At 39.3% G+C, this 23,634-nt stretch overlaps 1 protein-coding gene across 1 annotated transcript; it reads right to left on the bottom strand.

The window, feature by feature from the left end:
- Nucleotides 1–4,494: 4,494 nt before the first annotated feature.
- On the bottom strand, nt 4,495–23,608 carry esyt3 (extended synaptotagmin 3). Its single transcript, XM_089003069.1, has 23 exons — nt 23,144–23,608; nt 21,873–21,914; nt 21,639–21,773; nt 19,937–20,013; nt 19,802–19,871; nt 18,362–18,451; nt 18,230–18,285; nt 18,033–18,153; nt 17,782–17,958; nt 17,014–17,096; nt 16,910–16,958; nt 16,757–16,846; nt 16,551–16,613; nt 15,372–15,428; nt 14,100–14,171; nt 13,133–13,219; nt 12,888–13,037; nt 11,604–11,920; nt 11,441–11,539; nt 11,202–11,333; nt 9,752–9,857; nt 6,629–6,678; nt 4,495–5,465 (listed from the first exon to the last, which is right to left on the bottom strand). Exons 1-23 carry the CDS (start codon nt 23,555–23,557, stop codon nt 5,414–5,416), a joined length of 2,589 nt encoding a protein of 862 aa, XP_088859195.1. The 5' UTR covers nt 23,558–23,608; the 3' UTR covers nt 4,495–5,413.
- Between the last annotated feature and the right edge of the window lie 26 nt (nt 23,609–23,634).

The following is a 23,634-nucleotide window of genomic DNA, read 5'->3' as shown; positions in this document are numbered from 1 at the left end:
GACAAAAACTAGTCCGCCAGCCACCGTGGCGCTCTGTGTGGTTTGGTTCATCTGCCGAAAACGAGTTTGTCAGCCAAAACTATATGTGCGCAAATACAGTAAAGTCTCGTTATATCGATATCGGATATATCGATAGTCCCGGTTATATCGATACTATTTCTATGCACACACGGAGAAAATTACATGCAAACAGGGTCGGATATATCGATAGTCCCGGTTATATCGATATTTTTTCGGACTCCCTTGAATATCGATATAACGAGACTTTACTGTATAATGTTCGTGAGGTGAAAAGTTCGTGAACTAAAACGTTTGTAAGCTGAGGTATCACTGTAAAAACAATACAAATACACCCCTCTTCCCCAATTAAGAAAAAGTCCGCAATTTCCCAGGTGGACCTTGTGACCGGAAGCAAAACGCTGGCCACCCGCAGGTAAAAAAAATAACATAAAAAAGTCATCATCACTCACCAACAAAAAGAACATGGCCGCCGTCTCGGAACACGCAGCTGAAGTTGAATTTTCCTTCATTCTTGGGCACATCCAAAGCGTTCTGTCACTGGATGAGCTTTTCCAACCTCGATGGAACCTCTCTGTGAAAACGATGAGAAGGTTTCTTCAGCCGTCATCTGTACTTTTTTTTGAAGGTGTCGGACCTCTCTGTGAAAAAAGAAAAAAAAAAGAGAGCCCTGTTGTCCAGCCCTCATCCTGACATACTTCCTGAGCAGCATTGTTATAGCCAGAAGAGAGGAAACACACACACACACACACACACACACACACACACACACACACACACACACACACACACACACACACACACGGAAAACCCGCGTCATGGGGACACAACATGGAAAGCAAAAATGTTCTCTTTTGTTTTTGGGTGGTTTTTTTTTTATTTTTTGGTGATGGAAGCATTCTTGCCAAAAAAAATTAATTCAAAGTTCAATTTCAACAAGAGAACGGTGTTTTATTTTAAAAGGAAGACACATTTGTGGTCATTTAAAGGACAACCGACACAATTTTTTTGTTTCGTATCTGACATCAGAAAAACGTTTTTTGCATCTATAATACCCAAAACACACAGGCTGATATTTTTAGTCAAATGCAAAACACCAATAAAAATGACTTAAAGTGTCCTAAAACTGCTACAAAAAGAGCACGGAACTGGGCAGATTCAGAACCCCCCCCCCCCCCCTTGTTCGTGACGTCACTATTCGTCAAACACTGCCTTGCTCCAGAATCAAAACAATGGCTTCAGAGAGTTCAGATTCTTGTGACTCATTCAGTTACCAATATGATTCAAATAGTTTTGAAGAGGAAAGCATAAATGTTTGGAATCGATTAAAGAAGTCCTTTCGTATCAATTCGAGCTGTCTGGACTCCAATGTAGCAGCCAGAAAATTCACAAGATGGCGCACAAGCTCCGTTGGAAATGGGCTAATTTGTCCGCTGGGAATTTGTGTAAACTTACACCTTCTTTATGTGTGTTACCGCAATTGGCTGCGACACACGATTTACCATTGCGTTATTTATGTAGTTTTCTTTCTAATTTCGCGATCAACACAGTGTTTTTAGATGAAAAAAAAGTACCCAAAATGCATTGTGTGTCACGAGCCGTTCTCTCCGTAACGTCACTTAGGGCATCGTCATCAACTCGAAAAAAAGACTTCCTGAATATTCAGCGTGAGTCTTAAAACGTAAAATATAGCTATATACGGTGGAATATTTGTAAAATGCGTTCAGTAGAAGTAACTTTACAAATTATGGACGCAACTTGTCCGGAGGTGTCGGTTGTCCTTTAAAAGGGGTCACCTTTGATCCAGAGCATAGTCAAAGTGTTCGACGCATGACTCACCTTGACGAAGCTGTTGTTCTTCTTCTTGTCGTCTTCTTTATCCTCCTCCTCTTTATCATCATGGACAAGAAGCCTCAGAAGGGTAAAGTGCAAAGGATGTGCCTCCCGTCGCTTTTGGAGTTTCCTCTGCTGCCCTCTGCTGGTGTCTTTTGGGGGTGTTAAAAATGTGGGGAAAAAGTGGCATGTGATAGACATACAGTGATACCTCGGCTAACGAACGCTTTAGCTCATGAACTTTTCACCTGACGAACATTAAATTCGCGAGAATATAATATTGGCATATGAAATAGTTTTCGGCAAACACTCGGATATCAATAAGAGGCAATCTGGTAGTTTGTCATCCATTGACAACTACCATCACAAAGGTAAATAAAACAACATTATTATACAGTAGAGTTTATGTCTTTCATTACAATACAATAGCACATTCATTATATATAAAATAAGGTAGATTTTGTTGTAGTTTTAAGGGTTACTTAGTAGAAAATTATGTTTTATGGGGACCTGGGAACGGATTATTGTCATTTTTATGGTTTCCTATGGGAAATTAATGTTTGGAAGACACTTTTCGCCTTACACACACTTTCTGGGAAACAATTAAGTTCGTAAGCTGAGGTATCACTGTAAAGGTAACATCCGACTTACGACCAACTCGACTTACGACCACCAAACCCTATTTTTTTTTAACCAGCCAGGGGGGGAGTTTGCCATTCATTTAGCCTCCAAGTTTCTATTCAACATTTGGAATGGATTTCGACTTACAACCATTTTGACTTACGACCATTTGGTCGGAATGGAACTCGGTCGTAAGTCACCTGTATTTAGATTTTAAACGGGTGAGATACGAGTGACCCGATTTAGGTTTTGTTGCCTCAAACTTGACATGGGAGTATCGGAAGGTGGCGGTGAGCTGAAAAGTGTCATTCTTTGGGGAAAATGGCCAATAATTCTCCGAAAATCCGCACAGTGAACAGTTACTCCTTGTTGATGTTGAACGGCCAAACAAATACAAATGCGAGAAAGACTAACATTTTTTAATTGATTCGCAAAAGCAGAATATCTTTGTTTTTTTCCTGCATGATTGTATTAGGCCCATCGTGATGTACTAAATTGATTTCTTTATCTCAATATATTTGTATTTATGAGTGTTTTGAGCGTGGCTAGCTAAGCAGGAAAATAAACTGGTCACAAGTCACCGTGCATGCAAAAAAATTTAAATTAAATAAAAATGTAAGTGATTTTTTTTATAAAAGCCAGAAAATAAATTCTTATGACAAGTCACCGTGCGTGCAAAAAATAAAATAAAAAAAGAATTTAAGTGATTTTTTTGTAAAAGCCAGAAAATAAACTCTTATCACAAGTCACCCTGTGTGCAAAAAAATTAAAAATAATTGAAGTGATTTTTTTTTTATCAAACCCAGAAAATAAACTCTTATTACGTCACATGATGCACAAAAATAAAATAAAATCAGAATTTAAGTGATTTTTTATAAAAGCCAGAAAATAAATTATTATCACAAGTCACCTTGCATGCAAAAAATAACATAAAAATTAATGTGATTTTTTATCATAATAATAATACATTTCATCACAAGTCACCATATGTGCAAAAAAAATAATGTAAGTGATTTTTCATAAAAGCAAGAAAATAAACTCAAATCCCAAGTCACCATGCATGCAAAAAATAAATAAAATAATAATTTAAGTGATTTTTTTGTAAAAGCCAGAAAATAAACTCTTATCACATGTCACCATGTGTGCAAAAAAATTTAAATAAAATAAGAATTTAAGTGACTTTTTTTATAAAAGCCAGAAAATAAATTCTTATGGCAAGTCACCGTGCGTGCAAAAAATAAAATAAAAAAAGAAATTAAGTGATGTTTTGTAAAAGCCAGAAAATAAACTCTTATCACAAGTCACCCTGTGTGCAAAAACATTAAAAATAATTCAAGTGATTTTTTTTTATCAAACCCAGAAAATAAACTCTTATTACGTCACATGATGCAGAAAAATAAAATAAAATCAGAATTTAAGTGATTTTTTATAAAAGCCAGAAAATAAATTATTATCACAAGTCACCTTGCATGCAAAAAATAACATAAAAATTAATGTGATTTTTTATCATAATAATAATAATAATAATACATTTCATCACAAGTCACCATATGTGCAAAAAAAATAATGTAAGTGATTTTTCATAAAAGCAAGAAAATAAACTCAAATCCCAAGTCACCATGCATGCAAAAAATAAATAAAATAAGAATTTAAGTGATTTTTTTTGTAAAAGCCAGAAAATAAACTCTTATCACGTCACCATGTGTGCAAAAAAAATTAAATAAAATAAGAATTTAAGTGACTTATTTTGTAAAAGCCAGAAAATAAACTCTTATCACAAGTCACCATGTGTGCAAAAAAATGAAACATAATTGAAGTGATTTTTTTATCCAACCCAGAAAATAAACTCTTATTACGTCATATGCAGAAAAATAAAATAAAATCAGAATTTAAGTGATTTTTATAAAAGTCAGAAAATAAATTATTATCACAAGTCACCATGCATGCAACAAAATAAAATAAAATAAAAATTGATGTGATTTTTTTATAATAATAATAATAATAATAATAATAATAATAATAATAATAATAATAATAATAATAATAAATTTCATCACAAGTCACCATATGTGCAAAAAAAAATAATACAAGTGATTTTTTTTTGTAAAAGCCAGAAAATAAACTCTTATCACAAGTCGCCATGTGCCAAACGAACGTTCGTTTGGCAATTTGCATACTCGGCACGGCAGCCTATCAGAAGCCTGTTTCGTGCTTCGGACTATACCGTGACTGTAAAGTGTACTTAAGAGTTTTGAAAGGTGCTTAGAAAGAGCAGTCCATGTGGCTTTCATCAGACAACGCAACGCAAACATTGCATTGTGCACCTTGACGACAAACGACAACTGGAGCAAAATTTTCAGCAAGGGATATTTACCATATATTAAAGCAAGGGAGCATTTGTAGTAGGTACTTCCTTAATTAAAAAAAAAATCCTTTATACTTTGCAACAATGTTTTTTTTTTTTTGCGATTAGTCGTCTTATTGTGTTTCAAGTTGTGAAAAATGAGGCAGGCAACTTTATGGCGGGGCAGGCAATTTTTCAGACTTGTCTGCCCAGGAGTCCCCTAACTTTTTTGTCATGAGTTTCAGACACTGCATATTCATAAGTGGATGAGTAACAAGAAGGCATCTTCGAATCTGAAGCCATTGTTTTGATTCTAGAGCAAGGCAAAGATGTCCTGGCGGGATGTCACGAACAAGGGGGCGGGACCTTCTGAAACTCAGCATTTCCGGGGTCATTTTGATGTAGTTTTGGGACACTAACTCATTTTTATTGGTGTTTTGCATTTGACTAAAAATATCAGCCTGCGTGTTTTGGGTATTTTAGCTGCTATAAAACGTTTTTCTGATGTAAGTTAGGAAACAAAAAAAAATGGTGTCGGTTGTCCTTTAATGTGATTTATTTAGCAAAAAGGTTGTGACCTAGAAGCAGACCATTGTGTTAGAGTTCCCCCCTGCTTTGGTGCTTCTGGCCTTGTAACCCCAGCTTGTACCTGGTGAGAAAAAAAAAATAATTATCATCAATACCTCAATACATTTTGGAAAGAGCCCTTTTTTAAAAAAAATGATGTATTATTTAATGTCATGTTAATTGAAACTGAATTTCCAATCAAAATAATCAACTTCCTGTTATATTTGGGGAAGCGTTTTTGTGAGTCCGATGACGACAGACACTCCCACCACGTTTCATGTACAATGATACCTCAGCTTACGAACGCTTTAGTTTACAAACTTTTCGCTTTACGAACATTAAATTCGCGAGGAAATAATCTTGGCAAACGAACTACAGTAAAGTCTCGTTATATCGATATCGGATATATCGATAGTCCCGGTTATATCGATACTATTTCTATGCACGCACGGAGAAAATTACATGCAAACAGGGTCGGATATATCGATAGTCCCGGTTATATCGATATTTTTTCGGACTCCCTTGAATATCGATATAACGAGACTTTACTGTAGTTTTCCGCGGACGAACCAAACCACACAGCAGTGGCTGGCAGACTAGTTTTCCTCACCCCCTTTTTCTTTGAGTGCAGACGTGGTTTGTTATCGAGTGGAGTACTTTTGTTCTTATGGGACCGAAAAAGACCCCATCATAGGCTAGTGTTAAGCCAAAGAGGACAGAAAAGAAAAACTTCTGTTGATTTGGATTAATGAAAAGCAGCTAGCAGGGGACAGTCTGAGTGAGGGTATTATCGCCGATAAAGCACGGCAACTTCACTTGGATATCCTGGAAGTTTTTCATCCATTGACAACGACCATCACAAAGGTCAATAAAACTTTATTATACAGTACAGTTTATTTATTTCATTACAATCCAATAGCACCGTTATTATAAATAAAATAAGGTATATTTTGGGTAGTTTTATAATAATAATAATAATAATAATAATAATAATAATAATAATAATAATAATATAATAATACGTGTAATTTGTAAGCACCTTTCAAAACTCTTAATGACCTATTTCATAGAAAATTATGTTTTATGGGGACGTGGGAACGGATATATTCATTTTTAAAGGTTTCTTATGGGAAATACATGTTTGGCAGACAAACTTTTCCCCTTACACACACTTTCTGGGAAACAATTAAGTTCGTGACCTGACGTATCAATGTACAATCATAAGTAGTCGTCGTTTGGTCTTACCAGTCTTTGACACCTTTGACAAGATCCAGTTGGCCAAGACTGATCAGCACCTATGTGACAGAAGACACACAAAAACAGTTCCTGTATGAGCTGGTCAAAATTTTTATTATGCAATGCGCCAGTTGCGCCACATATAGTGCCTCTTTGCAATTTTTTGATGATGATACTAGTGCAGCGTGTTCGACCGGAAACAAATTCCTTGTGTGTTCGACATACTTGGCAATAAAGATGATTCTGATTCTGATTCACAAATCGGCGCACTGAAAAAAAACTCGTATGAAGTAGTGCATCGGCGAGTGAAAATGCTTTCTTCCTATTTCTGGAGGCACGTAACCTCCTAGATAGTTGTTCAATTTTTCAGAAATAAACTATTTTTCTTGAGACAATAAATAGCAAAAAAATAAGCAAAAAGAAAGACAAATTTTCCATCGTAGTGCCAAAAATGGAAAATGATGGCGAAATTAAGCAAAAATTCTACCTTGCAAAGTCATTTTTAGAGATGATTGAAATCAAATACACTTTGATATACAGTAAAGTCTCGTTATATCGATATCGGATATATCGATAGTCCCGGTTATATCGATACTATTTCAATGCAGGCACGGAGAAACTTACATGCAAACAGGGTCGGATATATCGATAGTCCCGGTTATATCGATATTTTTTCGGACTCCTTTGAATATCGATATAACGAGACTTTACTGTATATGTTGGCCTTAAAATTTTCAGAAATAAACATTTTATTTTGCTGTTTTTTGAGATACGAAATACAAAAACAAACAAAAAAATTTCAATTTCTTATGATTGTGCCAAAAACAGAACATTTTGGTGAATTGTCAATTGACAAAAAAACATTCTGCCTGGCAATGTCATTTCAAGAGATTCTATTTTGGCCTTAAATTTTCAGACACTGTTTTTTTCTAGAGACACTAAACACAAAAACAAGTAAAAAAAAACACCAAATTTTCCATTTCTAATCATGTCAAAAACGGAAAATTGATGGCGAAATTGAGCAAAAATGCCACCTTGGAAAAATCATTTTTCGAGATGATTGAAATGAAACGCCATTTTACATATATTTTGGCCTTAATTTTTTCATAAATAAACACATTTGGTTTTGTTGTGTTTTTGGAAAGATGAAATACAAAAACAAAAAATGCAATATTTTCCATTTCTCATCTTCTTCTTTTGGCTTTTCCCTTCATGATTGTGCCAAAAATAGAAAATTTTGGCGAAATTGAGAAAAACATTCCACCTGGCAATGTCATTTCAAAAGATTCCCATACATATTTTGTCAATAAAATTTTCAGAAATTACGGTTTTTCTTGAGACGCTAAACACAAAAACAAGTTAAAAAAATGCAAAATTTGCCATTTCATATGAGCAAAAATTCCACATTGCAAAATCATTTCAAGAGATTCGATACATATTTTGGCCTTATATTTGTCAGAAATTGTTTTTCTTGAGGCACTAAATAGAAAAACAAGTAAAAAAAAAAACACAAAATTTTCCATTTGGAATGATGACACAAATGAAATTTTTGGGGCGAAATTGAACAAAAATTCCACCTTGCAAAGTCATTTCAAGAGATTCGATACATATTTTGGCCTTATATTTGTCAGTAATGAAGGTTTTTCTTGAGACACTAAATAGAAAAACAAGTTAAAAAATCCACATTTGCCATTTCTTATCATTATGACAAAAACGGAAAATGATGGCAAAATTGAGAACAAAATCCCACCTTATAAAGTCATTTCAAAAGATTCTATACATATTTTGGCCTTGAAATTTTCAAAAATTATGGTTTTTCTTGCGACCCTAAACACAAAAACAAGTTTTAAAAAAAACACCAAATTTTCCATTTCTTATCATTATGACAAAAACAGAAAATGATGGCGAAATTGAGCAAAAATTCCAACTTGCAAAGTAATTTTTAGAGATGATTGAAATGAATCGCTGTTTAACATATATTTCGGCCTTAAATTTTAAAGAAAAAAAATCATTTTGTTGTGTTTTTTGAGATATTAAATACAAAAACAAGCAAAAAAAATGCATATCTTCCATATCTAATCATTGTGCCAAAAACAGAAAATAAGGGCAAAATTGAGAAAAACATTCCACCTGCCCTTAAATTTTTCAGAAATGAAGGTTTTTCTTGAGACACTAAACACAAAAACAAGTTTAAAAACAACACCAAATGTTTCCATTTCTTATCATTATGACAAAAACAAAAAGTGATGGTGAAATTTAGCAAAAATTCCACCTAGCAAAGTCATTTCGATTTGGATTTATCAGGGGCACGGTCAACTTTTGTAAAAATGTCAAGGTTTTTGCAGGCTCTGCATACACCAGAAAATACGGTAATTGTGTGTGTGTGTGTGTGTGTGTGTGTGTGTGTGTGTGTGTGTGTGTGTGTGTGTGTGTGTGTGTGTGTGTGTGTGTGTGTGTGTGTGTGTGTGTGTGTATGACTAGTCTTGTGAGGACCACTAACATTTTATACCATACATAGTGAGGACATTTTTGTCAAGTGAGGACCTTTTGGCTGGTCAAGTTTTTCATTCAAGACTCCTAGAGCACAGGTGTCAAAGTCAAGGCCCGCGGGCCAAATCCGGCCCGCGAAAGCAAATCAAACTTGTTAAATACCATGATGATTGCTAAAATCTGAGCCAAAATTTCATATTTTTGGATGTCAACCACAATAAAAGTCATTATTCTTGACTTCAGATTTGAAAACGAGTTATTCATTAATTTGCTGTGTGCCCTATATGTAATATTTGAAGGGATTTAAACATTCTAATGGGTTCCCCAAATTCATAACGGCCCTCGAGAGGAAACCATAACTACAATGTGGCCCGTGGCAAAAAATGACTGACACCCCTGTTCTAGAGGGTCTATATATGCACCTATTAAAGTTTCAGGGAGGTCCTAACAAATTCACCCAAAATGATTTTTTTGGTGTGTATTTTCATTTCATTTGGGTACACACACTTTTTACTCACTATGTGTGTGTGTGTGTGTGTGTGTATGTGTGTGTGTGTGTGTGTGTGCGGGGATGACCATTTTGGGGTATTGATGAGAAAGCAAGCCGGCATTTGGGATTGAATATTATGACCCCTTGCCTACCATTCCAATGTCCTTCCTTTCACGCATGTGAAACATCTTGTTGTTTTTCACCGCCACATCCAACGTGCGCGTCAGGGCCTCCGCCAGGGACACGTCAAACTCAAACCTGAGTCACACAAACAGTCCACGATATTTTTTTCCACCCGTGTGTAAAAAGTTTCCTCTCTTCACTTTTTTTTTATTCAGCTATCTAGCTATTCGGCTATCTAGCTATTCAGCTATCTAGCTGGCTATCTAACTATTCAGCTATCTAGCTGGCTATCTAGCTATTCAGCTATCTAGCTGGCTATCTAGCTATTCAGCTATCTAGATAGCACTTTATTTGCTATCTCGCTGGCTCGCTAGCGATCTAGCTGGCTATCTTTTATCTATCTTTTGGCTGTCTTGCTAGCTGGCTGGCTAGCTATTAGCCATCTATTAGCTAGCTCGTCAGGTTTCTACCTAGTTGAGTTATTCTGGGTTGAGAGAACGCTGGCGCATGTGGCTGCTGCTGCTGACCCACAAAAAAACTTCTCCTGTGACTTTAAAAGTGACCTTGAGAGTTTTGAAAGGCGCTTGTAGATCGAATGTATTATGACTATTATTACAGAAGTCCAAGATGGCGCCTGAGTCGGCAAGTGCTCTCACGAGCCTTTCTTTTTTATTTTTGTGCTTTTTTTGGGGGGCTGTTTTTGTTTTTTTGTCACTGTTGTTGTGCGTCATGATGAGACCTTTTGAGCAGACTGAATATGCCAGCACCGTTTTTGATTTAGGAATGTCGGTGTCTTTGTGTTGTCATATTATTATTATTTTTTTTTAGTTTTTTTGACTTTAAAATGGCGCTGCAAGAGTGGCTGCATTCGCAGCAGCTCCTGTATTTTGTTTTTGCTGCTGTGAAATTTCTCCACTGAGACAAATTAATAATAATAATAATAATAATAATAATAATAATAATAACAATACATTTGTGACTGTAAAGTGACCTTGAGAGTTTTGAAAGGCGCTTAGAAATGAAATGTATTATTATTACATTTCTAGGCGCCTTTCAAAACTCGCAAGGTCACTTTACAGTCACAGGATCAGTTTTTCTGTGGGTGAGCAGCGGCAGCCACATGTGCCAGCATTCACTCAACCCATAATAACTCAAGTAAATGAAAATCTAGCTAGCTAGCTAATAGATAGTCAGCGAGCTAGCTAGCTAATAGGTAGTCAGCTAGCTCGCTAATAGTCAGCGAGCTAATAGATAGCGTATAGTAATTTAGCTGGATAGATAGCCAATAGATAGCTCGCTAGCTAGCTAATAGATAGCTAATAATAGCCAGCTAGCTAATGTAAGCCGAACCTGCAGAAGCAAAATATTTCAATATAATAAATCTAAGTTGTTTTTTTTTTAAACATAAATAAAGGCTCATCTAATCTAATCAAGAAAGCGCGATGTGTCCGTATGAAGGCAAAATGGGGGTGCGTTTACTTCTCTTCAAAAATAGGATTGACGGTGCGCTTCTTGACGTGAGTTCGCTTGCGGTGTCTCCATGTCTGATCCGGAAGCAAATACAATCGCACGTACGAGTCGCTTCCGTTTTCGCTGCAGGGGAAGATGTCCCTGCAATGACAGGATGGCATGATGAGTGGGCGGAGCCAAACTTTTCCGCTCATTTGGCTAACAAAACTTGTCCGAGTGAGTTGTGGATTTTCCTTTAACGACCATACCTGCAGGCATTGACCGTAATGACCAGTTTATTCCTCAAGGTGGCGTAACGCACAGACAGGCAAATCTCCCCCAAGGTTCCTCGATGTTTGCGAAGGGCCCTGAGGGACAATGGCTAACGCTCAAGACCTGCTCTTGGTTGGCGCCCCGAAAAGTGAAACTCACTCCGGGTAGGCGGCCCCGTCCGCCAGATCGAAGCGTGACGCCGCCAGAGCGTTCTCCGACAGCAGGCTGTGCGAGTCGTAGCGCCGCACGCTAACGGTCGCCGGCGAGGGCCTCAAGGCTTCCGTGGCCAAATAGGAACCCCTGCGGTGGGTGGAGAAGTCCTCCGAAGCCGACGCCGGCGGGCCGCCCGGCACGCCCATGGACGAGACACCGCCGCTGGAAGGAAACGGCGACGGGGAAGAGGCGCTGATGTCGCTCTGCTCCGGTTCTTGGTTGACCATGACGGCTTTGGGTAGCGGCTGCTCCACGGTGAGAACCTGGTGGGATCAATAAGTGTTAAAATGAAGATTTTATGATATTAGGGTGGAGCCATGGTCAGGTTTTTTTTAACGGTGTGGTTTGGGTTCCAAATTGGTTACTTTGGTTGAATACAGTCAAAATGTGGGTTTTCGGCCCTAATCCGTTCCAGAAACCTGTTTGAAAACCGATTTGGTTGAAAACAAAAACCTTTCGCATTATAATCAATGTCATCAATGTCTGATTTTTTTAATTGTTTTTTTTGTTTTTTAAATCGTGATTGAACAATACGATACATACACATGAGGATAATGCATTGGTGACCATGAGACGCGATACGAGGAAGTGACGTAGAAGGAAGCGGAGGGGAGTTGAGTGGTGCGTTCAAGTGCGCTCAGTTTTTTCAAGAACCCATTTTTGGTTGTAATCGGAGGAATAAAAAAACAATACATTTTTGGTCGAAAACCCAATTACTGTAATTGAGAATTGAGAACCGACACGTTTGAAAACGTGTCGGTTCTCAACCTGGGTTTTCGACCATAATCCGTTCCAAAAACCTGTTTGAAAACCAAAACATTTCCCATTATAATCAATCAGCAACATCTGATTTAAAATCAATATTGAACAATACAAATACGTCGATTCGCAATGGCACGCTACATGAGGATAATGCGTCGGTGACTATGAGACGCGACACCAGGAAGTAAGTGACGTATGAGGAAGCGGAGGGGAGTCGAGTGGTGCATTCAAATGCACTCAGTTAAATTGAAAATCCATTTTTGCTTGTAATCGGAGGCATAAAAAAACTGTCATTTTGGTTGAGAACAGAGACGTTCGAGAACCCAGGTTGGACAGTATTCATGAGCCCACTTTATCTTTTTGCTTCAGCGGAAAGGTTCGTAGGTCAACATACCCCCCCCCCCCCCCCCCGACGACACCCGAGTTGGTGTCAGTGTTAGAATAACCGAAGGAGACGCTTGCACCCACCCTGAGCGTGGCCTTGAGTTTGATTTGGCTGTTGGCTGCCGACTGCTCCAGCAGGAAGCGCTGGTCCAGCATCATGTTGGAGACGTTGACGAAGCGGCTCAGGGGCAAGCGGAGAATGCCCAGTTGAGTCTTCTTCTCGTTCTCTTTGATCTGAGCACGTAAATCCCGAAGCGCTCGGTCTCGGGTTCTTTCTGGCCGTTTTTTTTTTGGAACGGCTTGCTTTCCCAAGATGGCGCCTGGCCTACCTGAACGATGAGCTGCTGCGTTTTGACATCGTGCACGAAAAAAGTGAAGCCTTCTTCCCAAACGGGGTCTTTGGTGGAAAAGGCAACCTGAAGGAGGACATTTGGGAAGTGGAAAACATCAATTTACTCACTTTTTTTTGCCGTCACTACCTGTTTAACGACAACGTTGTGAGATCAAGTGTGGAGTCAAGCTAGCCATGTTAGCTTAGCATGTGCGCATTACTACACTTTTGCTACCGTGAATACTTAGACAAAATTTTAAATCTCCCGTCCATCCTTCCTTCCTTCTTCCCTTCCTTCCTTCTTTACTCACATCCTTCTTTTCTCACTTCCTTCCTTTCTTTTTTCTTTCCTTCCTCCCTTCCTTCTTTCTTTTACCCCATACTTCCTTCTTTCCTTCTTTCTTTTCTTCCTCCCTCCCTTCCTTCGTTTTTTCTTTCATTCCTCCCTTCCTTATTTCCTTCCTTCATTCTTTACTTCCTTCTTCCCTCCCTTCAGTCCTTCCTTCCTTCTTTTTTCCTCCATTCTTATCTTCCTTTTTTCTTTCCTCTTCACTTCTTTCTTTCCTCCCTTCATTCCTTCTTTTCTTTCCTTCCTTAGTTTTTTTTGTTTTCTTTTACTTTGTTACTTCCGGATTGAGTGAACGCTGGCGCGTGTGGCTGCCGCGGCTAACCCGCAGAAAAAATATCCTGTGACTGTAAAGTGTCCTTGAGAGTTTTGAAAGGCGCTTATAAATCAAATGTATTATATTATTATTATTATTATTATTATTATTATTATTATTATTATTATTATTATTTATTTATTTCCTTCCTTCTTTCTTTTCCTCCCTACCCCTTTCCTTTTTTCTTTCCTTCCTCATTTCTTCCTTCCTCCCTCCCACGACCTGAAATCGGGATCGGCAGGCAATGTCCACCCTGGAAAAAGTATTTCAAATGAAATCGGAACATCTTGTGCACGTACGCACCTTGCTTTTGTGAACCGTGTCATCAATGGACAACTCCACAAAGGAACTCGGACCTGCAGACTTCCTCGTGAGCTGTAAAAAAAAAAAAAAAAATCAAGCTAATCCGGCAGCGGGTGTGCAAAGATCATCATCAAATTAAGTTTTGTTAATATTCCATCAATTGCATGTTAATAATAATAATAATAATAATAATAATAATAATAATAATAATTATTATTATTATTATTATTATTAAATAAATAATTAAATGAGAAATGAGAATAATAATTATTATTATTATTATTATTATTATTATTAAATAAATAATTAAATAAATAAATAGAAATAATAATAACAATAATATTAAAATAATATTATTAAAAATACTATTAAAAATAATATTAGAAATAATATTTAAAATAATATTAATAATAATAGTAATAATAGTACTATTAATAATATTAATACTAATACTAATAACAATAAATATTGCATCAATTGCATGTTAATAATAATAATAATAATAATAATAATAATAATAATAATAATAATAATAATAATAATAATTAAATAACTAATTTAAAATAATACTTTAAAATAATAATAATAATAATAATATTAAAAAATAATATTATTAAAAATAATATTATTAAAAATTAAATTAAAATTAATATTAAAAATATTAGAAATATTACAAATAATATTAAAAATAATATTAAAAATTTTAACATTAATAATAATAGTAATAATAGTACTATTAATAATAATATTAATACTATTAATACTAATACTAATAATAACAATAAATAACAAGACACTTGACAGGAGCTTAAAATTTAGATTAAAAAGTACACCTGAAGACAAGCATCCGTCATTCGTCAAACTTTCTCAAAATGACAGTAAGACATAAAATAATGATTTAAATATGCATCCACCTTCATAACTCGGATTGTGTGCTTTTAATTGTACTTACAATGAATGGCCAGGAGGCGGCAGTAGCAACAAAGAGGCCACTGAGATATAGGAGTATGTGCGGGCGTGTGTCTTTTTCAGGGCAAAAATTGGACAGGATTAAAAAAAAATAAAACAAAAAAACGGAATGTCTTTAGACTCAACGTGATGTGACGAAGCGGTTCGCAATGTGTTTTGGATTCAAAAAAACAAACTCCAAAGGGTGAGAAGGAAGTGAAAGGAATCCCATATCAGCACGATTGGCATGCGGTTGAAAAACCGGAATGACGGGAGGGAATCTTGCAAATCAGGCAGCGTCGGGCGGGTGCGCTCCATACTTACGCGGCCTTCTCTGCCGTGCTTCTTTTTATGGTGATGCTCGATCTCACTCAAGTCTTTCTGCAAGTAGACAATTCGCGCAGTTGAGCAGAAAAGCCAAGAAGGAATCGCTAATTATATTAATAATAATAATAATAATAATAATAATAATAATAATAATAATAATAATCCATTTTATTGATGAGCGCAAAAACTCTCAGGGACACTTTATAGTCACAGCTTAAGAATCTCCCCTCCCCTCCCCTCTTTTCCTCCCTCCCTCCCTCCCTTACTTCTTTCTTTCCTTCCTACCTTCATCCCTTCTTTTCCTCCCTTCCTTTCTTCTTAACTACTTCATTTCTTTCTCCTTAACTACTTCTTTATGTACTTATTTCCTTCCTCCCTCCTTCCTTACTTCTTTCTTGCCTTCCTTCCTCCATTCTTTTCCTCCCTTCCTTTTTTCTTTCCTTCACGTCATTCCTTCTTTCCTTCCTTCCTCCATTCTTTTCCTCCCTTCCTATTTTCTTTCCTTCCTCCCGTCATTTCTTCACGTCTTTCCTTCATTGCTTCCTTCACTTTCTTCCTTCTTTTACTCCCTCCCTCCCTCCTGCCATTTTTCTTTCCTTTCTCACTTCCTTCCTTCTTTTCCTCCCCCTGTTCCTTACTTCTTTTCCTCCCTCCCTTCCTTCTTTTCCTCCATCCCTCCCTCCTTCCATTTTTCTTTCCTTTCTCACTTCCTTCCTTCTTTTCCTTACTTTTTTTCCTCCCTCCCTTCCTTCTTTTCCTCCATCCCTCCCCCCTTCCATTTTTTTTCTTTCTCACTTCCTTCCTTCTTTTCCTCCCCCTCTTCCTTACTTCTTTTCCTCCCTCCCTGCCTTCCTTCTTTTCCTCCATCCCTCCCCCTTCCATTTTTTTTCTTTCTCACTTCCTTCCTTCTTTTCCTCCCCCTCTTCCTTACTTCATTTCCTCCCTTCCTTCCTCCCTCCCCTCTGTCCTCCATCCCTTCCTCCATTCATTCCTTCTTTTCCTGCCTCTCTTCATTAATTCCTCACTTCCTTCCTTCACATCTTTCCTTCCTTCCTTATTTACATCTTCCAAATCTCTCTTTCTCGCTCTCTAATCTCTCTCTTTTTCTCCCCCATCTCCCCCACTCCACCTTTCATTTCTCCCTCACTCGTAAATGGCGCGCCGCAGGTGACTTACGGGCAGGTTGGAGGCGTTGTCCAGATACACGGCGAGCATGGCCGAGGCGTAGCCATCGGAAGACTAGCAAAAGAAAATGCATTCAGTCAATGATCAAGAGAATGTCAATCCCCGGAAAAAAAAAGTTTCCGCGGCCGTGTTGCGGAGGGCAAGCCAGTGGAGAATCGCCATTTTCTAGTGGAAAAGGGCCTGCACGAACGCGGTACCTCCTTGAGCAGTGTCACGTCACTTTGGAGTGAAAGCCAATGAAGCTTCAGATGAACTTCTCCGCTGGGGACGCCCTCCAGCGGAAACCACTGAAACAAACAAAATCATTCACAACAAAATTCAAATGAAAGCGGGAGTGAGAGCGGCCTCACCGCATCCATTTCTTTCTCCTTCTTCACATCGCCCAGATCCAGGTGATACCTGAGAGGAAAAGAGCGTCACATGACAAGTCGCTGAAGAGTCTTATCCTCCTTACCTTCCGATGAAGTCGTCTTTGTCTGTGTCTTCATCAAAAATCTCCACTTCCAGCTCTTGTCCCGGCGCCTCGTGGACAACAAACTGGGCACACACACACACACAAGTAGCAATGAATGATGCTAATGCTAAATGTAGGAGCATCACTCGGGAACGATGACGTTGACATGGGCAGGACTGTTTATTATTCATCATACAGTCTTATTTTATTGTACGGTAGAAAAACATTGAAATTGAAAAATAAATACATCAATAAGGAAATAAATGAAAAGTTAAATAAATAGTTGAATAAATAAATAAGTAAATAGTTGAATAAATAACTAAATAGTTAAATAAATAGTTGAATAAATAACTCAATAGTTGAATAAATAACTAGTTAAATAAATAATAAATCGTTAAATGAATAAATAGATGATTACTCACATTAAAAAAGGATATGTATATATAAATGACAAAATATATAGTATTATAAATACATAATTAATAAATAACATATAAATAAAAAAATAAAAATAAAAAAATAAAAAATAAATACATAAACAGGTAAGTAAATACACAAATATAAAATAAATAATATACAAAATTACAACATAAAATATATGGAAAATAAATAAAATAAATAAATGGATACTGTAAATAAATAAAATGGTTGCTTTGAAATGAGCAATCAGGGGAACAAAATGGCCACCAGCCTGCCAACAGCATTACACAAAAAAGGTTGGCGACCAGCGGTCTGGATTCCAAACCCACAGTCGACGGTCCCCCTTACCTCATAGACCTCCCCCCATCTGGGGTGCAGATTCTCTTTGACCGTCTTGCTCTTAACGTTGCGGTCGCCCACGCGCAGCGTGGCGTACGGGTCCGACTTGCCCTTCACCATGCCCAGCATGTACGTATCCTTAGCCACCAGGTCTCTGGCCTCCAGCAGGTGTACCCTCACCACGCCCTGAAGAGCGAACGGGGGGGTTGAAAAAGTGCAACGTACGGCGGCGGGCTTGATGTTGGCGTCTGGCGACGTACGCGGGGCAGCGGGAACCTCATCTGGTCCACTTTGACTTGGTCAATGAGGGGAAAGCACATGCGGTTGGGCAGCACCATCAGTGAGGCGATGATGTCCATGATGGTCCCCTCGGACAAGGAGCTAAACGGTTCCAAACGGCGAGACCGATGAGGGCCAAAAGAGAACCAGCGCCTGAGACTCTGAGAATGCGGCAAACCTGAAGGCGGGGCTGTCTAAAATGTTGGTCATGCCGGTCCAGTTGATCTCCAGGGTCTGGAAGATGAGAAAACATAGAGGAGACTCGACGAGATGGCCTTCGGAGTGGAGCGGCCGGTATTTGTGGACTCACCGGACGGCGAATGAAAAAGAAGGTAACTCCTCCCACTAGTGGAACTTGTCCAATGAGAGGCTCCAGAATGACCCTGATCATCCCTCGCAGCTGAAGGATTCAAAATACATTGCGAGAAAGCACAAAATTTCATTTCTGCTCCCAGTTAGGCCACTCTGGAGGACTTGCACACTGCAAGATTCAAGACGAGCACAGAAAAAAAAAATCCGACTAAACCTTCTGCACCCTGCTCACCACCTTTTCCATCAAATTCCGCACCACTGATATTAAGGAATTCGATTCGATTAGATTAGCCTTTATGAGTGTCCTCCATGTCTTTTTTACAACGATTAACTCTCTAAACAGTAAACCCAAATAGAACTTTATAGTGCCGCAATTTTTCCTATGATACTAGTGCAGCGTGTTCTAGCGCAGACAAATTTCTTGTGTGTTCTACATACAGTTATACCTCGGCTTATGAACTTGGTTCCCAGAAAGTGTAAGGCGAAACGTTTGTCTTCCAAACATTTATTTCTCCTAAGAAACCATTAAAAATGAGAATAATCCGTTCCAGGTCCCCATAAAACATCATTTTCTACGAAATAAGCCTTGAAACTACACAAAATATACCTTCTTTTATGTATAATAAATGTGCTATTGGATTGTAATTCAAGAAAGGTGAACTCCTTTTTTTTTCGACTTTTGTTGGATTGTTTCAAGCTCTGTTGGATTCCTTTTTTGTGTGTGTATCTGTTTTGGTTTCTGTAACCCCCCCACTCACTCACTGCTGCGTGTGTCCCCTCCCTCCTCTACCACCAATCTCGACCAATCACGTGCGGCTTTAACCGAAGACTGGGGGCGGGGAATCAAGGACAAAAAAAGTTGGCTGCCATTTTCAGCTCCTTGTTAGGAGCTCCAAGAACCGTCTCATTCGCGAACGACACATTAGTCGTGGGGCTGCATGTGTTTCCCGAAAAATAGTTTGTAAGCCAAGATTATGTTCTCACGAATTTAACGTTTGTAAGGCGAAAGGTTCGTTAGGTAAAGCGTTCGTAAACCAAGATATCACTGTATTTGGTAAAAAAAAGATGCTTCTGATTCATTTGATCTGGCGGTATCATCTGGAATCAGAATCAGAATATTTTTTATTGCCAAGTGTGTAGAACACACAAGGAATTTGTCTCCAGTATAACACGCTGCACTAGTATCATCATAAGAAAAATTGAGAAACTATATAGTTCTATTTGGCTTACTGTTTAGAAAGTTAATGGCGACGGAGGAAGAAGCTGTTTAAATGTATTTGGTGCGCCTGAGGGGAGTCGCTGGAAAAGGTGGTGGGCAGGGTGCGGCGGGTCCAGTAGGATTTTCCGCACCCTTGTTTGGATTCTTGCAGTGTGCAAGAATCCTCGAGGGGGAGTGGCTTTGATGAGCGACTCGTTGGTGGCGTACGCCGGCGCTCACCTTCAGTCCTTTGACCCCACACGTGATGGCCGACTTCAGCTCTGCGTCTATGTCCACGTCGCCTTCGTAACTGCGAAGTAAAAAGCCATCAGAAACACGGCCGACGGGGCCACGGGAGCGACGTGCCGCACCGACTTGATGGTCATGTCCAGGACCACCTCCCGGTGATCCACCTCATGCGTGTACGCTTTGATTCCGACGATCTCGAGAGGCTGCGGTTGAGAAAGGGGAAACGTGTCAATCCGGTTAGCGACGTGCTTGGATCAACGTACGGTGAGAGTGTCAAGTAATTTTTTGAAGCGGGCGGGGAACATTGTACAGTGAGACCTCAACTTACAAACACCTCAACTTACAAACTTTTTGTCTTACAAACGTCAAATTTATGAAAATTAAACCTTATAATAAGCACTATTTTCATAATACACACCCACCCCGGCTGATGGATTGATCTTCGGCGGAAGCACACGACCGAACAGCACCAGAGGTTAAGTTACCAACAGTCCTTCAGTCACCTTCATCAACAACCATCAAAAAGGTAAATAAAACTTTATTTTACAGCACAGTTTATTTCTTTAATTACAGTCCTCATGTAATGCGCCTCTCTTTCCAAACAGCAATTCCCTTTGACCTCCAACGCCATTCATTCAAGCCATAAATGACCATCACAAATGTAAATAAAGTGACTTTATGATACAATGCAGTGTATTTCTTTCATCACAATACAATTGCACATTTATTATACATAGAATAAGGTATGTTGTGTGTAGTTTTAAGGCTTATTTAGTTGAAAAGTATATTTTATGGAAACCCGGGAACGGATTATTCCCATTTTAATGGTTTCCTATGGGATTTTTTTTTTTTAGATACACACTTTTCGCCTTACACACTCTGTCTGGGAACCAATTACGTTCGTAAGTTGAGGTCTCACTGTAGTTGCGGTTTCCTATCGAAGGCCGTTATGAATTTGGGGAAGCCATTACAATGTTTTGAAATTTTTGGTTTGGACCTTAGCAAGCATCATGGCACTGGATTTGATGGTTTGATTTGCTTTCGCGGGCTGAAAAAAAATATGATTTGGCGGGCCAGATTTGGCCCCCGGGCCTTGACTTTGACCCCTGTCGTGTAAGAGATTAGACAGCTAGCTAGCTAGCTAGCTTAATCGCTAGCTCGATAGATGAGTATGGAATTTCACCAGTTTGATTTGCTTTCGCGGGCGAAATAAAATGATATGACGGGCCATATTTGGCCCCCGGGACTTGACTTTGACATTTGTGATTTTAGGGATTTGCCAGCTAGCTTAATAGAAAGAGAGCTAGCTAGCTCGATCACTAGCTAGCTCAATCACTCGCTAGCTCGATCACTATTGCACTCAATCGCTACCTAGCTCGATCACTACCTAGCTCGATCACCCTACTCCAGCCCGATCACCACCCAGCTCGATAACTACCATGCTCGATCACTAGCTAGCTCAATCATTAGCTAGCTCGATAGATGAGTATGGAATTTCACCAGTTTGATTTGCTTTGGGGGGCCAGATTTGGCCCCAGGGCCTTGACTTTGACACCTGTGATGTAAGGGATTAGCAAGCTACCATAATAGAAAGAGAGCTAGCTATCTCCATCACTCGCTAGCTCGATCACTCACTAGCTCGATCACTACCTAGCTCGATCACTACCTGGCTCGATCACTAGCTAGCTTGATAGATGAGCATGTCATTTCATCAGTTTGATTTGCTTTCGCGGGCCGAATAAAATAATATGGCGGGCCAGATTGGGCCCCCGGACCTCGACTTTGACACCAGTGACATACGGCCTGCCGAGGGCCGGTAAACACTCACAACATGGCCAAAGTGGATCTTGGTGAAGGTGAACGTCTTGAGCTCGGAGCTGGACTGCCTGACGGCCGTCTGGATGTTTTCCCGCAGCAGCTTCTCCATGAACATCCCAAAGAAAGGCCAGGCCTGGTCCAACACCTTCCACGCCGGACCAGATCAGGAAATGTAGTCAAAGAAAGGAAAAAACACAAATACAACAAGCCACAGCTTCAAATGACCCCCAGGCGGTCTTCCTACCTTGTTTACCCACCCGACTTTCTCCACGTCAGCAAATTGGATCTTTTGGAAGGCGGGGAGAGGGGCGAACAGACACACACAAACAACAACAAAACAACAAAAACTGTCAAAGTGTTTTGTCGTCGCACATCGCAAATCACTGAACTAGATAGAAGCATGCAGGATTAAATGCTGATAAATGATATTTCATTTGGAATCCACCATCATTCCCATTTGCAGACATTAAGTGTCACGATTTGGTCAGGAGCATCACGGTGGCTAGCGGACTAGTTTTCGGAAGATGAACACCAAACCACACGGTCGAACAGCGCCACGGTGGCTGGTGGACTAGTTTTCCACACCCCCTCTGTTTGAGTGCAGATGTGGTTTGCTATCGAGTGTAGTACTTAAGTATTATGGGACCAAAAAAGGCCCCACCAAAGGCTAGTGTTAAGCCGAAGAGGACACATAATAAAATAACAGTCGAGCAGAAGGAGATTATCAGAAAAACAACAACCATGGTGTGCGTTTGAGTGACTTCGCGTCACAGTACCAGTATGCTAAGTCGACCATTGCTACGTGTGGCTAAGGGTGTTTCTGTGTTGTCTAAGCACCGGTTTGAAGGTAACACAAGAGGTTGAAAAACTTCTGTTGATTTGGATAAACGAAAAGCAGATAGTAGGGAACAGTGTGAGTTAGGGTATTATCGCCGAGAAAGCACGGCAACTTCACTCGGATATCATCAAGTGGCAACCTGGAAGTTTGTCATCCATTGACAACGACCATCACAAAGGTAAATAAAACCACTTGATTATGCAGTACAGTTTATTTTTTTAATTACAATCCAATAGCACATATATTATACATAAAATAATGTATCTTTTGTGCCGTTTTAAAGCTTATTTAGTAGAAAATCATGTTTATGGGGACCTGGGAACGGATTATTCTGATTTTAATTGTTTCTTATGTGAAATAAATGTTCGGCAGATGAACTTTTCACCTTACACACACTTTCTGGGAACTAATTAATTACGTGAGCTGAGGTATCACTGTACATTTTTATACTCATTGAATGTATAAATAAACAATGAACGCATTTTTGTGTTTCATTAACTTCAAATTGACATTTTGTAACGCTCGCATTATTTTAACACGCACCACAGAGCCGCGATCTCCCATAAATCTCCCGATATATGATTTGTGAAACTCAACATGTACGCATTTGAAAATGGAAAATATTATCCGGGACAAAAAGGCAAGGAGAAATCACTTTTTGGGCGTTTTGGACGTACCCACGATGCCATCTGCAGAGACGTCTTGAGCTCCGTGCTCACGACTTGCTTCTCGTTGTCCACAAAGTCGATGGCGCTCCCGATGCGGGAGTCCTTCCACTGGCGATTCTTCTGCCACCAGGTGACCATCAGCATGCACAGCAGCAGCCAGCTGATGCTCAGGCCCAAGTAGCCCGTCAAGTAGACCGGGTAGAAGAGCACCACGCCGCGGAGGAAGTACATGAAGAATTCGGTGACGACGCGGTTGACGTTGGACGCGCTAAGGTCCCCAGAACCGTCGTCGCCGTGTACGACGCCCTCGGCCGGGAGGCTCGGAGGAAACATCCCCGGTTGGTCCGAAAGGCTGCCAGGTTCGGAGGTTCCGGGACGCGTTAAAACTGCGGCATCGGGCGTCAGAACCGAAGAGGACGCCATTGACGAAGCGGGCGAGTGGACCTCGGCGCTTCCGCACTCTGAAGGGAGAGGGGGGGCGCACCTGAACTCGTTTGGGT

This window comes from Hippocampus bargibanti, linkage group LG08 (assembly GCF_051943395.1).
Source record: "Hippocampus bargibanti isolate YZ-2025 linkage group LG08, ASM5194339v1, whole genome shotgun sequence".
Lineage (NCBI taxonomy): Eukaryota > Metazoa > Chordata > Actinopteri > Syngnathiformes > Syngnathidae > Hippocampus > Hippocampus bargibanti.
Note: the sequence above shows the minus strand (reverse complement) of the source record. Positions and strands in the feature narration are given on the sequence as shown.